The 16,318-nt window shown below is 38.3% G+C and overlaps 2 protein-coding genes across 5 annotated transcripts in view; one reads left to right on the forward strand and one right to left on the reverse strand.

Annotated features, from left to right (window-relative positions):
* Positions 1 to 2,895, reverse strand: part of LOC140359066 (kinesin-like protein KIF13B) — a 48,494-nt gene extending 45,599 nt beyond the window's left edge. For 3 of the 4 annotated variants that reach the window (XM_072443956.1, XM_072443963.1, XM_072443944.1), the window contains exons 1-3: positions 2,748 to 2,895; positions 2,259 to 2,343; positions 68 to 161 (exon numbers count right to left, since the gene is read on the reverse strand). In XM_072443956.1, coding sequence (XP_072300057.1) covers positions 68 to 161; positions 2,259 to 2,328 — 164 coding nt within the window. In that variant the 5' untranslated portion in view covers positions 2,329 to 2,343; positions 2,748 to 2,895. Of the gene's footprint in view, positions 1 to 67; positions 162 to 2,258; positions 2,344 to 2,563; positions 2,634 to 2,747 lie in introns of all 4 variants that reach the window. The other variant, XM_072443951.1, reaches the window with a different exon arrangement.
* A 518-nt stretch (positions 2,896 to 3,413) lies between these two features.
* Positions 3,414 to 16,318, forward strand: part of elp3 (elongator acetyltransferase complex subunit 3) — a 32,329-nt gene continuing 19,424 nt past the window's right edge. The window contains exons 1-9 of the mRNA XM_072443895.1: positions 3,414 to 3,583; positions 5,161 to 5,260; positions 6,025 to 6,163; positions 6,254 to 6,324; positions 6,423 to 6,486; positions 6,634 to 6,702; positions 7,360 to 7,514; positions 13,733 to 13,894; positions 15,878 to 16,004. Of these exons, the coding sequence (XP_072299996.1) occupies positions 3,562 to 3,583; positions 5,161 to 5,260; positions 6,025 to 6,163; positions 6,254 to 6,324; positions 6,423 to 6,486; positions 6,634 to 6,702; positions 7,360 to 7,514; positions 13,733 to 13,894; positions 15,878 to 16,004 (909 nt within the window). The 5' untranslated portion in view covers positions 3,414 to 3,561. The remainder of the gene's footprint in view (positions 3,584 to 5,160; positions 5,261 to 6,024; positions 6,164 to 6,253; positions 6,325 to 6,422; positions 6,487 to 6,633; positions 6,703 to 7,359; positions 7,515 to 13,732; positions 13,895 to 15,877; positions 16,005 to 16,318) is intronic.

The following is a 16,318-nucleotide window of genomic DNA, read 5'->3' on the forward strand; positions in this document are numbered from 1 at the left end:
ACACGTTCACATAGGAAACTCGAGCGACAAACGCAGATGTGAGTGAACTGCATCAAATTATACTCACCGAGGATCGCCTTTGTTTGCGTTGTTAATGGCCGGATGCAAAACAGTCTGATTCCCCTCCATTTCCACCACGCATTTTGTGTTCAGATCTTTTTCTGTCAAAAGAGGAACAGATTTAATTAGCGAACACAAACGCATGGTTTAGGAGCGCCGTGATACAAATAGAGATGCAGGAATAAAAGCCACCATCGTAGGGAAGTGTGGAAGATGTTGTATTTGCACTCATCGCTTTAGTGTCTTTGTCCGTTTTATGATTTTAATGCATTTTCTCCTGTTGTGTGAAGCACTTTGAATTGTGCTTCACAAATAAACTTGCCTTTCCAACATGATTATGTATGTCACTAATGATTATTGTAGTCATAGAACATTCAAACAATCATTTCTATTGTACATTTATTTTGCATTTTAAACAAATACAAATGTAATAAATATGGTGACTGACGGCTTCTACGTGGAGAATATTTATGAATTAAGTTTATTATTGATGAAAATCAGAAATAGTTTATTCTTCTTTGATATTTTTACTTAATAATGCTGATGTCTTTTTTATAAAAAGGTATTTTTGTTTAGAGTTTGAGTCTGTACAATTACCATAATCAAAATACAAATATCTTATAGTCGACTAATCACGATTAATTGTTGCCGCTCTACCATACAGCAGTGTTCAAATTTGATTTTGATACTAATATACTCGATTCTTGATACCATTCTCAATAATAAAAAATAATGTAGTCCAAATAATTAATAAATGCTCCTTTTTAGAATCAGGGTAAAGGGTTTAGACACAAAATAATACAGTACATTCTTTGTTATGTAATCTTATACTAATTCTGATAAAACTCAAGATCATATTAAACAGTTCAGGAAATTTTTCAACTCCGGTTTATGCAATTTAGTTTTTTAGTTTAGATACTTCCTCAAAAGGAGTATCAAGTTTCGGTACTAGTTACAATATTAGTATCAATTACTATCTGATTTATTTTTCATTTTTTTACAACAATACCAGTAATAGCAAATAAAAATCAAACTGTTTGGTTTTCATGTTCATTTTAGTTGTGAATAGGTAGGAAAATGGTATGACTGAATGACAATAAAGTTTCGATCATGTTTACTGTAAAGTTTCGCAGTCTAGTTTGGCGTGAAGAGCACCAGCCACAATAACTTTCCATGCGCTCGTAAAATAAACCACGTGCACTAAAGCCTCGGACATGTAGAGTCAGGAAGGTGTGTTATCACTGATGATTCAGCTGCACCGGCCTGTACAAACACCACATCCTTCACACTGCGGCAAAACACATGCACTCTGTTTCTATCTCCTTCTGTCTTCCTGTAAGTGAAGGACAAACGTTTAACCTGGTCACATTCTCTCATTAAAGTGGTTCCGGTGTCAGCAGAACGCATTACACGTCAATCAGCAGTTATTGTGACTCCGTACAGAACACACAGTAATGGTGGACAAATTAGACTTTTAAACGTGTCATGTTTTAAAACGTGTGTGCTGTTACGTCTTTACTTTTCCCCAGGTCACCCTTGATAAAGACCTCTTCATCTCAATGGGTTTTTACCTAATTAAAACAAAAAGGTAAATACAGTAAATAATAATAATAATAATAATAGATACATAAGAGTAGTAGTGTTTGCATTTGAGTAATACTATTTACTGATGAACAATTTTTTTTTTTAATGTTTAAAAAGTGAATTAACTGGGAAACCTGTTTTTCCTCGCTGTCTAATCCTGTCAATATCAAAACAGAAAACAGGCCCGACTACAATCTAGGGCTGCAACAATTCATCGGAATAATCGTGTTGTGTCAACCGTAATCGGTCATCGTTCTGTGGACAACGAAGAGTCAAAAACACACATGCACAGAAGTCATTTTACATGCACAGAAGTCATTTTACAGTCATTTTACAAGCACGGACACAGGTTCAATCAAAACAAACTGAGTGCCACGAGAACCTGTCACGTGTCACTCTAATTTAAAGTGCATTTGATGACATTTTGGGCTCTTTATTTGCAGTCACAGGAGCAGTTCCGAGTACTGTGACACGGCGTGGTCCTGTCATAGACCTGGCGGTGCTCTGGGAAAGCCAAACCTCATCTTTGGAGGTGTGAGAAGAGTTCAGTCACATTCCTGGTTGTAATGATTAAGCCCTTGTCCTGTGGCTGTCACACACTGTCACACACTCACCTCTCCTGTTCATCGGCCGCACACGTACAGCCACCTTCACGTTGGAGTCGCTCAGGCCGTTTTCCTCCATGTTTGCGCCCGATCTCTGCGAAATAAACAACAACAAACCACAATAAACAACAGTAAACAACAATACACCACACTGCACACACTCTTCACACGCGACCACGACGTCAGCGCGCGACAATGCGACTATAAATAAGCGCACTGGGTCACGCAGTCACTCGTGCTACAACCAATTAGGGACTATTTCTTCACGCAGAACTATTGATTTGTTATTGAAAAGAAAAGCGTCTTGAACAAACCGTCGTAAGTTGTTATAGTGCAAAAGTGTGTACGTCCTTGTCCCGCACAGAAGCTAGCATGACGTTAGCGCTGTAGACAAAAGCAACAAAATCACACACGAACATGTCAGAAAGAGCGTCGCGCGGGTTGTTTAGTGTGTTATATTTAAGTTTTTGTGGTTACTTTATGTCCAGAAGCACTCACCGGACAGTCCACGGGTCACTCGCGCGGCTCTTCCACCTGTTGCATTTCCTGGACGCGGCGCAGAATCAAGGCGCTGAAGCCATCGTCGTTACCACATATCAAGACGCGGCTAAAGGGATTTGCCCGAGATTTAGCCAAGTGCTTCTTCCAATTTGCCTCCGTTCCGCCGCACACACCGGGAGCGGCAGCAGCGGTGTCCCGGAGTGTGGCGCCCCGCTGCGGAGGACTGACGGGAGTTACAACGGACTGCAAAAGGCAAAAGCAAAATAGATATGAGTTGATTTTCACTCCACTAGCTGAGTTCAGAGGCCACATTTTGGTTTGAAATGTATTTTCCGACTAAATATAACGCAATGACTTTCAAATGTGTCTTTGACTTCAAAAGCCAAATCTATTTTAGTGCACGGGGAATATAACTCGATCCTTCCTTGAGAAATCCCCTCAAATATACTGTTATTATTAATATGCGTTGAAGATAATATGCAAAATAATTTTAAAAAAAAACTAAAAAGCTGTAACAAAAAACAAGCCGTTTTTGCTGTATAAATTTGACCTATATTATATTTGTAACAGTCTCATGCTCCGGGTTTCACTGTCACGGAAATTTTACTTTGATTAGGAAATGTATTTAATTTTCCCATACTCACGTCTTTTTACGACACCTCTAACCTTGGTACGGCAAAGCCGTGTTTAGACGATGCAACGTGGGGTTGTTTACTTCTGCTGATAGCACTTTTGGGTTATTACTCTAATGCAGACGCCTCCGACTGAAGCTGCTTGTGTTTGACATCTGTTTCATTGTCAGCGTGAAGACATGGGGAAGCCAAAGAAGAAGAGTAAGTCTTTGACAGAACGTTTAAATCTCCTCAATGCCAACACTGGGTTAGGTTAGCTGCATGCTAAAGCTAACTTGTATAATTGCGGAACTGAATAATAGAATACTTATTTTTATTTCGAATGATTTTACAGATTTATAAATACTACCGTTTTGTGTAGATCAAAGAGAAAGCAAGAACATGGCCCTATATAATCATACAAGTCCATGTAAATGGGCTGCATGGTCTTATCCAACACAAACTGTAACTATGAACACACAGAATACTTTAAAGTAAGTAAGATGTCCCGGAAAACTATCCAAAGAAATGGAAGAATAGAAGTTTTTTTTTGCTTCATTAGTCCCATTACAATGTGCACTTCTGTCTTTGTTTAATGCAAAATCTCCAATTAACAAATTACTTGCTAATGGTGGAATAGATATGCACATAAAAACGTTTGGATCAATTTTAACTTTTAGTTTGACTTATGTATTATAGAATATATGCTGCAGTTTAACAAACTTCTATTTTAGGCTCCTGCCTAAAGTTTAGAAATCAGACTTAATAGTCTTTTAATTATATTTTATGGCTCCCTCTTATTTTATGCAGTTTTTGATCTATATCCAGGCAAGGCAGGTTTATTTGCACAATTTGTGCTCAAGGTAATTCAAAGTGCTTCACAGGGAAAATGCATTAAAATCACAAAGATGTGACAGAAATCACAAAACAGTTGAAGACATTAAAAAGATGCACAGCTAAACAAAACAGTTTTTAGCTTTAGGGTTAGGGTTTGAACATTGCCAGAGTAGAAGCCTGTCTCACATCTTCAGGAAGACTGTTCCAGATTTTAGCTACATAAAACTTAAATGCAGATTTCCCATGTTTAGTCTTGACTCTGGCACCAGCAGGAGGCCGGTCCATGTTTAGTCTTGACTCTGGCACCAGCAGGAGGCCGGTCCATGTTAAGTCCTGACTCTGGGCACCAGCAGGAGGCCGGTCCATGTTTAGTCCTGACTCTGGCACCAGCAGGAAGCCGGTCCATGTTTAGTCCTGACTCTGGCACCAGCAGGAGGCCGGTCCATGTCTAGTCCTGACTGTGGGCACCAGCGTTGCAAGAGTTGATGTAAAGATCCCTAATGGTCAGTGCTTGAGGCTTTTTAATGAAGAGCCTCTCGGTAAAATCTAAAGTATGTTGTTTGGACTTTGGAATACGACTGGAATTTGGACTATTTTTTTTATCAAATGGCACTGATTAAAAGTCTTTCTTGTACATGCTCAGGAATCCAGACATTAATATCAAAATCTCTATAATGGCCTTTAATTTGATAAAATTATATAAAAATTGTGATTGTTAAAAATAAAGGGGAAAGAAGTATAATTGCAGACATGTTGCACAGTGAGTGTGTAATTTACAAGAGCATATAATTAAGTGTATATTTATATTTTATTATACTATATCCAAAATAATTCTTAATCATTTACAGCAGTGAGCATTAATAATTTAAAAGTACTTGAGATAGGTCCAGCGCTATACTTGCCAGCACAAAGTGGACTGAAATGTGTTCCTTTTGTCTCATTATGTCTTAATGTGTTTCCAGACGATGCGAGTCGAGCGGAGCTGATGATGATGACCATCACAGACGTCATCAAGCAGCTGGTGGAGGCTCACGAGGAGGGGAGAGACATCAACCTGAACAAGTGGGTCTGCTCGTTAGAACTACTATTAACTCCATGACCCAGTTTACAGGTGGTTATGTTCCTGTTCAAGAATGTAGAAATATGTGTAATTATATCATTTAATTTTAATTTATTTTTGTTTCTACAATTAAAACTTCCGCTACTATAATTATGTGTAGCCGTTGGGTCTTAGAAGCATTCAAATATATTACATTTTTACACTAGCAACTTTATGGCCTTAAATGCATTGCATTCTACAGCAGTAGAGTATTATGGTCTTGCATTTTCTCGATCCTTGTTATAGATGTGGTAATTTTTGTAGATATATTTAATGTTTTTTAATAAAATTTTCCCACATGCAATGGCTAGGCATTGATAAAAAATATTGTAAGATTCTGGTAAAACATCCCATAATAATATTATAATGGGTATTAACTCTTTATCAATGCATTTTTATCAGTATTAAAGTTTATTTTTTAAATGTACATATTTGTTCTGTAATAAAAAGAAAAGCCAATATCCAACAGTTTTCTTTCTCCAGGCATTAAATAGCACTAAAAGACTTGAAATGGTCTTTCATTTCACTGGACCAAACTTGGAACTACCCTGATATTGGGACTTAATGAACAATTAATCCCAGTGACCACAATTTTAGACTCTAATTTCCTACACTACAAGGAGAAAACGTTTTTGCCGGTCCATTTTTAATCATAAACGGCATATTTTCACTCATTTTGCCCCATCTCCCGCTTGAATCCACTTTGTAATTTGCTTCTTGTTACCAGGGTGAAGACGAAGACATCGGCTAAATATGGTCTAGAGAGTCAGCCTCGTCTGGTGGACATAATAGCTGCTGTTCCGCCTCAGTACCGTCGAGCTCTGGTGCCCAAACTGAAGGCTAAACCCATCCGCACTGCTAGTGGGGTACGGACCACTTAAAGGAACACTTTGTACTGCCTTATTACACAGATTTTATTTTTGTTTGAATTGAAATGTACAATTTGTTTGCCTCAGATTGCGGTTGTTGCTGTGATGTGTAAGCCGCACAGATGTCCTCACATCAACTTCACCGGCAACATCTGTGTGTAAGTATCTTTATGTTGTTAGGGATTTTTTTTTTTTAAGATCTAAAAGCCTAAATGATTTTTTTTCATTATGATTTAATTGTTTATTGTCTTTGCAGTTACTGTCCTGGGGGTCCAGACTCCGACTTTGAGTACTCCACACAGTCTTACACTGGCTACGAGGTAATGTGACTTTACATACCGGTAATTAAACATGTCAAAGGTATTTCCAGTACAAATTGAATCCCAAATATGGTGGTAAAGGTGTTTCAATAACGTAAAGTGCAAGGAACACAACATTCAGTTAACTCTTCTTGTGTTTTACTCAAGCCGACGTCCATGCGAGCCATCAGAGCCCGATATGACCCCTACCTCCAGACCAGACATCGAGCGGAACAGGTATCAATCACAATTGTTCATTTCCAAGCTATTGAACGATGGATCTTTTTTACATAATTCTGTCTAATTGACGCAGCTCATTTTCTGAACGTCAATATTGTGAATGTCCAAACATACAGGTGATTGCAGTAAAACCAGCTGTAAAACTGTTCAATGTTGCATTAATTCCAAAGTCCGTCGTTGAACCATAAGCTCTAATAGACTAAATCGCGAAATCATGAACATCAATAATATATTTAGCACCCGACAGTAATGGCTGACCAGGCCTGACCCCAATTATACCACTATTCAAATTTATGCCCACATTAGTCGAATGCAGCTGAGCAAACCGTATCGTTAACTCAGGGGCACTTATTCTGCAAGGATGGAAGATTCTTCATCTCATCAGTATACATACTTTATTTGCTTTGTCAGTCTTATCTATTTTTGCGTTGTTGTTTTTTTAAATAACAAAAATACAGTTGACTTGCAATAAAGCAATAGTTGTCAAATAAAATTCCCACAAAGTCACTTCTGAATCAGGTCTAAACAAATGCTTGTTCTAGACCTGGTACAAAACCCACTTTAACGAAATAAAAAATTGCTTAACTAACTAAGAAGTCCTTTCATTGCTTGAACAAAGATGATAAATAACTAATTGTTGTTTGTTTTTGGCAGTTGAAACAGTTGGGACACAGTGTGGACAAAGTGGAGTTCATAGTTATGGGTGGGACGTTCATGGCTCTTGCGGAGGAGTACAGAGACTACTTCATTAGGAACCTACATGACGCTCTCTCCGGACACACCTCCAACAACGTGGCAGAGGCCGTCAGGTCAGCAAAATGTAGCTTGTGACGTCAATTTATCATGAAAAGTTATAGTTTCATCACAACATGAAAGACTATACAAGAGGAGGAAAAAACAACAATGCTTTGATTAAACATTCTCATTTTTAGCTTTTTGTCCACCAGAGGGAGCTCATGTACCAGTCTTAATGAAGATTGAAAATCCTGTGGAGAGCATATAGTCATCAGCAATGTTCAATAAGATTTTATTAAGTTTTACATTCAGAATATTGTCCGTTGCACCTCAGTTTTCACACCAGGACCAATGCCAGGACTAATCTGGGTAAACACATGACTTTACAAATGCAATAGCCAGAACTGTACACAAACGGGGATAAAAAATAAATCAAAACCATTCAGAAGAATTTAAGTGCCAATAAGTATGATCTGGTTGAGGTCTGTGTATCACAAGTGCAACTTGAACCGTTAACAATAAAAAAGAATACCGTAATGTCTTTGATGGCACTTTTCCAGGGGTTTTACAATTCTGTTTATTCATTCTATTCTCCCTGGTGCAACTACTCCCAAGGCTGCCAATCACACACCACATTCACACTAGGCAAGATGGGTGTATGTTTGCTTAAGGACACAACAACAGTTCTCAGTAGAGGTGCCTCACTTAACCAGCTCCATTCTCATGATGTGTTATGGCCATGATTTAAAGGACACATAATGCAAAATTTATTTTGAGCTTTTAACCATGAACAACATCGTTCCATCATCAAAAACATACCTGGAGCTGTATTTATCTTCATTCATGCTGGTTTAATGAATCCTGCTTTGTAAGTGCTCTTCCTCCAAGTGTCAAAAACGCATCATTCTAATTTTCTCTGATTTTCTGTGCTGTTATTAAGTTAATAAATTATCGCTAGACTCATTCTGAGCATTTCTGCTTCAAATCACGATCATTACAACTGCATGGCTGCATTAGCATGTCAGAGGAAAGCTAACATTAGTATACCTCTCCTGTGTAATTCCCTCTGTAGCAAGTAGATGGAGCACAAAATACATTTCTGTCATGGGAACTGTCAGGCTGACATTAAGTTTTTGTTGTTGTTGTAAACATTATTTATTTTTTTCTTCGTTCTAAAACATGAGATGACATTGTAAAGGTACTCAAGAGCTTATTTAAAGGCCAATAACGATACAAATAATGCATAATATTTGTTGTTTAAGATTTTAATGCATGTAGACTGCCCTATATATTGAGGTTTTCCCTGCTTATCTTTCAAAGGAAGCCAAGCTTGAGTCGCCATCTTCACAGATAAAGTGTTGAAATTGGGCTATTAAGAATCTCAGAGAAAAATGGGCAGAGGTCGTTCCAAAAAATCTGCCTCAATTATTACTGCCATTGATTTCTTTCTCAGCCGCTCTAGCTACTTCAAAACGAAAATGGACACGGATTTTACTATCAGACCAACTTTCCAGATAGATTAAAAGTCAAAGAAGTTGTTGACTGCTTCTTACAGGTGATTGAACCAAATAATGGCTTTCTCTGTGGAGCCTAAGTTGTTTATCAGAGGATGTCTGATAAAAATGCTACTTTGTGAATTACTCAAGAGATTCTGTAGCTTTGCCCTCTGCTCCTGTCAGCACAGACCATGTACTATACAGGGCTGGAGGTGGATTTGTATTCATTACCATGCCAAAAAGATGTCATGAAAACAAACTATATAACAACAACCATAACCATAATCTAGTCTAAAATACAGAACAACAAAATGTTTTTTTAAATACATATTCTTTTCCATCTTAATTAAGTAAATAAGCAGATAAATAAAATACCCTAATTGTCTTTGAATTTATACAAGACAAACACATGGACCAGATCAGAGAACAAGATCGCGGATACAAGCGGTCGAAATGAGTTTCCCCCGCCGGGTGGCTGGGCGCTCGGAGGGGGAGCTCGGAATAGAGCTGTTGGTCCTCCATGTCGAGAGGAGCCAGCTGAGGTGGCTCAGGCATCTGTTCCGGATGCCTCCTGGGCGCCTCCCTGGGGAGGTGTTTCGGGCATGTCCCACCGGGAAGAGGCCCCGGGGAAGACCCAGGACACGCTGGAGAGACTGTCTCTCGGCTGGCCTGTGAAAGCCTTGGGATCCCCCCAGAGGAAGTGTCTGGGGTGCGGGAAGTCTGGGAGTCCCTACTTGGACCGGTGACCCGGCCCTGGATAAACTGAAGAAAATGTTTGGATTATATTAGTAGATTATGAAGATTTTGAGCCATTTAATGTATCAAAAAAAAACATTTTGCTACCACCAGGTAGCATCTTCTTCGCTTCAAGGCTGGTTACTGTGACTCCCATGTGTGGTTGGTGACATTTTAGGCTCTGCGGGTGTGAGAGAGCTGGAAGCGCAATCCTCCGTAACTGTTTAAGGCCAGCCCAGCCTTAAAGATCTTTCATACACAACTCCTTCATCTCTCTTTCAAACCAGTTTCCTGCAGCTTCACATCAGAGCCACGTCTGCGTTTAAATTTAGGGCTGCAACTAACAATTATTTAAAAAAATAAATAATATAATATATATATATATATGTATTATTTTGATTAACCAATTAGTTTTTTCAGAGTGCAAAAAGCCCGTAAATATCAGATGTTTACAAAATTTGACCAAGATGAAGCCAAGATGACCCTGGTTGAGGACATCCTAGAGGAGTATTTACAGACAACATAGGTTTTTAATCAATAACACTAAATACATGTTTCCTATGTCTTTTCAAAGTAATTTCTGTTTAGTTTCAGCATTTTGAAGTCCATTTATAACCCAGTAAACAATTGTTCGATTACTAAATTTGTTGACTATTATCTCAATAATCTATCAGTTACAATTTACTAACTTGTTTCAGCCTTATCTAAATCAAGTAAGCCCAGCTGTCCATTGTAGTCGCAAATGTAAGATAGAAATGCAACCTAATACAGCCGAGAAATATTTTGAAAAATATGATTCTCACGTCTGCTCAAACCCCACTAGCAATCTGATCCCCCCCAGCAAGACGCCCCCGGATAATCACTCCCATATAATAGACTTTTTATTGATTCATTTCATACAATCTGAGCATCCTCCATGAAGCATAAACCAGTGTAATTGGTATAAATCAGCCAGCAGACTGTAAAAAGATGGACATTTATTGCCGGCAGAAGAGGCAGAGGGAACACGGAGGAGCTAATGGTCAAAGACCGCAACCGGAGTGGATAAAATGACAAGTGTATGATGTGCCCTCTCGATGGGCTCTCGGGTTTTCGATCACAAATGCGTTTGAAGGGGCACCTGTTCTGCGTCTCACGGCTACTGAACGCACCGTCTATCTCTGTACTTGGTTAATTTTTAGCTCCATTGCGGGGCTAAGGTAAACGAGTGGATAATGCATTTCGTATTCTGCCGCTGAACGCTTAGTGAGCTTCGTTTACGTTTTTCATCCATCATCAAGTCCTTAGAATGTCACAAAGAAGGAAGTAATAACACTTTTCCGGTCGGTCTGCTTGTCATTGTCATTTGGCTACACAAGATAGTTACACATTTAAAAGATAGCTATGGTGGAAGTAAAAGATTGGACTGTCTCTGTTTGTTATATGTCCTGACACTGTAGGCTCAGGGCTGACTGATTTTGACTTAATGTGTAGTGTTGTTGTTATTAATTGTAGAAAAAGCTTCAGTTGTAGTCATCTGGACTCGGTTAGAAAAAAAAAATTGACGTTTCGACTCTCATCCAAGAGTCATTGTCAATAAGAGAATTTAGTTGTTATTAATGTACACTTTGCTCTTTGCATTTATTTCTATCTTGTTTCCCCCGATAAAGCACTTAATGAGCTGCGTCTGTGGAAAGTGCTAAACAAATAAACTTAATTAACTTATTTACCCACATGTTTATGCATAAAAAATGGTTTGCACTTCATAACATTTTAAAGAGACCATGGTTCAGCATTAAGTATAAGTCGCACCAGCACAAAAAATGCATTATAGAGAAGAAAAAACATGTATAAGTTGCACTGGAGTATGAAATGCGGTGTGAAAGTGTGAAAATAACAGATAATATCACATATAATTCGCTCCGGAGTATAAGTATAAGTCTAAGTATATAAGTATAAATATAAGTATAAGTCGCACCCCGGCCAAAACTATGAAAAAAGGTGCGACTTATAGTCCGGAAAATACGGTAATCAGTCACACAAACTTGAGAGGCACACTATGCCTAACTGGTGGAGACACCTGCTCGTCTCCATGGAGATGGTATAGCTTTTCCTGTTCCACAGTAAGGTATTAAAGTTGATTTTGCATAATTGTCCCTTTTTGAATGAGCTTTTCATCATGTTACAGTGTTTCCTCATCATTAGTTTACTCAATGTTGTATTGATTTTCTACATGTTTGAGTTAATCCTGTATTCTCCTGCAACTGAGGCTCGAGTGCTCAGAAAATTATCTTTTTTTTTACAGCTTTACTGTTCAGATAATTCTTCACTGTCATTCACATATGGCCCTTGACCCTTGACATCAGGTCCTTGGACACAACCAGGCGACACAAACTGCTGTCCATGTTTGATGGACGTTACTATTATTTTACACAAATCCCATACCGCTTTGTCTCACAGTTTTTAAGATGATTTTAGACTTCACTGTGTCACTTCAGATTCCCATTAACATACCATTATACATGATCAACATTGTTTTTCTGCTTTACATTGCATTAGTGTATCCTAATGGGAGGTTATTGTTTGCATAATGAGCTGCACAGCTTCTAAATGGAGATTGTTAAATGATCTGTCTCGCTCATATCGGGCCTTCCAGCCAAATCCAAAACATGATATCATGTAAAATAGACTCTTTTAGATGAAACAGAGGTGGGTAGTAATGAGGTACATTTACTTGAGTACTAACATTTTAATCGCTTACTACTTCTACTTAAGTGAATTCCATGTATTTAAAATTGTTTATTATTATTGAAATGGAAAATCCAATGCCTTAAATACATTTCAATACTAAGTATACTTTGTTCTTTATTCTAACCTCCTTTCACATGTATATTATAATAATCAGTGGTTCCTACAGATTAATGAGACTATGGTAGCAATTCTTATTTGAATAATTAAATCAAATACATTTTTTTTTGCATAAATATGTCACTTATTGCCTCGACTAATCAACAAACTAATAATTACAGTTACTTGTATTTAAGATAGTAAAACAAGGAAGCCTTAAAGGTTGAATGGACGATTTTTTTGACCAAAATCTGAGTCTTATTTCCTCGTGGCGTGGACTGCCGATTAGTCCTGCCAAGTATCAATCATAAAACGCACCTACCGCTCACCTGCAGCCGCATGTGGCTCGTCCCCCGAGAGCACCACTGTCCCGCGTGTCTAAGCGCATTGATCTATCATAATATAGTTCCCTCAGTGTACGGGACAAAATGAAGACGGAGATAGACTGTTCGAGTTGACTCATAAAAGACTGAAATCTACGGGAGATGAGAGATGCGATGCGATCCGTTGCGCTAATAAACAAACAAACGCACGTATGTGTTGTATCAGTCCGCACGGGGGAGTGCGCATGCGCACTTCCACCTGCGTTCTCAAATCGCCGAAAAATCGTCCATTGCGCCTTTAAGGGCAGAAACATCTTGTCATGATTTGATCTGTATTATATTGGGATGTGCCAAAATATCGATATACTGTGATTCTAAATTTGGTGATACAATATCGATATCGTGGGCTGCTGTATCGATATATCGCCATGAGTAATTCTTGCTATAATTTCCCAAATTCCCGAATTATTTGATATTTTGACTGTTTTGATGATTTTGAGATTGTGCAGGCTGTAGTTTAACAAAGACAAATGTTGTTGAAATGTATTGGGTTCTTTAAAAATGAATGATCTATCATAGCATATCATGCGCAATATATTGATTATCGCATGTATCGTGATATTATTGTATCATGAGCCGTGTATTGTATGGAATTGTGAGGAACCCTGTCATTCTCAGCCCTAGTTTTATAAGCCATGTGGTAAGACTATAAAGAAGCTGAATTAGTTTTTCAGTGAACAAAATTCACAAGCTTTGGTGATGTAGTAAAACATACAAAACAATGATTTATAAAAGTAAGAATATAAAGTATGATCAAATAAATACATGCAAAAATAAGTGTCAGTGTAAAATAGTTTTCACATTCACTGGTTAAGTTTTTTTAATTGGTTGACGTCGTTGTTTATTTTCCAGGTATTCTGAGCGCAGTAATACTAAATGTGTGGGGATCACCATAGAGACACGGCCGGACTACTGTCTGAAGCGGCACTTGAGCGACATGCTGGGCTACGGCTGCACGCGGCTCGAGATCGGAGTGCAGAGCGTGTACGAGGACGTGGCCCGCGACACCAACAGGTCAGTGACTGCAGTAACCAGTGAACAGGCATCGTTATTTTATTTACATTTTGTTCTTTGTGAATCGCAAGATTGATCTAAAACGACTCAATAATAGAAACTGCAGAACTGAAAAGCCATGCCTCCTCATGGCAGCATTTCAGCAAAGCAAGCACCGGATTGTCACATCTTTTTATTGTCGGAAAATGATACCCTCCCAAAGTTCTGCTAAGTCCCAGATCATGGCTCCAAACCCAAGGAGATTCTTGCATGAAGAACTCTGAGACAAATAAATTGCGCTGCACATGTTTTATTATTCATGAATTATAGCAGAGCTTCTCTTCTGTAGGTTTCTTAGTTTTAAGAGTGCACCCACTAAACAGTATTTTAACTAAATAACTTTGGCGATAGAGCTCCCCCTGCAGCTCTCTCGTGAAAATACATTGTCAGAGAACATCAAAATAAGTGTAAGTATAATCACATACAAAAACATTGAACTTTGCCAGATATAAAATAAATAGAGCCTGGGCTTCTCCGCATTTGTCGGTTGTAGCTTTAACAAACCTAAAGCACAAACATACTTGTACTTCTTATGTACATTGTGCCTGATAAATAAATGCTACGTTCTCCCGATGTTCTGGCCCCTTTGTGGTCGCCATTTCTGATGTTAATACAGCATTATAACATATTAAATCCTAATTTGCCCAACACCGGTCTTTGACAATCTTGAGATTTCATTCTGTTTAATTTCCTTTTAGAGAGAACTAATCTTCTCATCTTTCAATTATTACAAATTAAACAACTGTAACTGCTGGTTGCAATTAAAGCTCCCAAATGATTGTGTGAGTTACTGTTTCAAAATAGGTATTTATGTATTTAATTATAGAACCATTGTGGCTGAGACTCTGCATTCAGATGTGTCATAATTTACTCCTGGTTTGAGCCCAGTTTAGACTTGATGTAGACTTGGTTTTGTCCTGTTCGAGCTAAACCTGGACTAGATCAGGACTAAACCACAACTAGGAGTTACGTTTCAGTTCAGTCGAGGTTTTGATGTGGTCTGTCTGCAGGCGTGAGCTCACCCAGAATCATAAAACCTGGTCAAGACCTGGCAAAATGTTCCACTCTGAAATCTGTTGTAATTTCCTGTTTGTGTGCCCACTCACTCACAAGCAGCTGTTCTGAACTTCATGTCAACAGCACGACCTCTCCAAGAACAGTTCAGTTATTGTCTCTGGACTTTTTACATTCCTGTTTCCATATAGTGCACATGCAGCCCAGGGTTTCTCAGCAGAGTTGTTTTCAGGTTGATGCCTGCAAATATGTTCCGCCCAGAAACAGCAGGGGGCAACGACGGACATTTCAAACATCCAGAAAATACATATTTAACCATCACAGAGACTTACAAAGACGTTTGATAAGGTTAAAATTGTTTACTTAGTTCTCCTTTTAAGACGGAATAATTACTTTAGACACTCCATAGTTAATGCCATCTGACGACAACAACATGACATTTTTCTCTAATTCAACAAATATTTTTTTTTGTATTTCCTCCATCGAGCCCGCACCTTGTGTCTTATGTTGCCATATTCCCATGCAGTCATTGAGTGTGCAAAGAGACTAATTGTTTATTAAACCTTATAATTCTTGAATGCAATATAGCTAAGGGTTTTAATATATTTGCTTATAGGTCAATATAATAAAAAATATATGATCTAAAGTAAAGAAACGTGACTAAAACATAATAACCATACAGGCCTCTGCTTTATCCAAGGTTTTGGCATAAACCATAATGCAAAATAATCCTTAATGTTGCACTCTTAAGTCATGGTACAATGCTTCATACATTTGTGCAGTTTCTGGCAATGCTTCATCACCTGGTTTATGGAGCCTAATAATAAAGACAAACTTATGGGCTTAGCCATTTTTGCGGATTGGCCCCAGGATTAAAGGAGGATGAGCAGCAGACACAGCAGATGAAGGGTTGTTTCTGTGTTTCCTCAGAGGTCACACTGTGAAAGCCGTGTGCGAGTCCTTCCACTTGTCCAAAGACGCCGGATTCAAGGTCGTGGCTCACATGATGCCGGACCTGCCCAACGTGGGAATGGAACGAGACATCGAGCAGTTTATCGTAAGTTATACATATTTTACTTGATTTGTAGGATCTCAGATTTATTTTGATGTGCAACATTTGTTAGAAAGCAAAATCTAATGGCCAGAAAGTTATTTAATTTAAAGCTAGCAACATCCTAAAAATGTTGTAATAAGTGACTAAAGTTGTCTGATTTTCTTCTGAGCAAAAAAGTTTGATGATTGAGTGTGAAAGTTTGTGAATAGATGCTTACAATCTTCTGGCCACCAGCAATCACACTGAAATTGAACTATTAAATAACAATATGAGCAGAAAACTATCACAAAACGCCACAATTCCTATGCAAACGAGGC

The sequence above is a fragment of the Eucyclogobius newberryi genome, unplaced genomic scaffold (genome assembly GCF_026437365.1).
Source record: "Eucyclogobius newberryi isolate DKJ021-1_F unplaced genomic scaffold, fEucNew1.0.hap1 SCAF_1, whole genome shotgun sequence".
Classification (NCBI taxonomy): domain Eukaryota; kingdom Metazoa; phylum Chordata; class Actinopteri; order Gobiiformes; family Gobiidae; genus Eucyclogobius; species Eucyclogobius newberryi.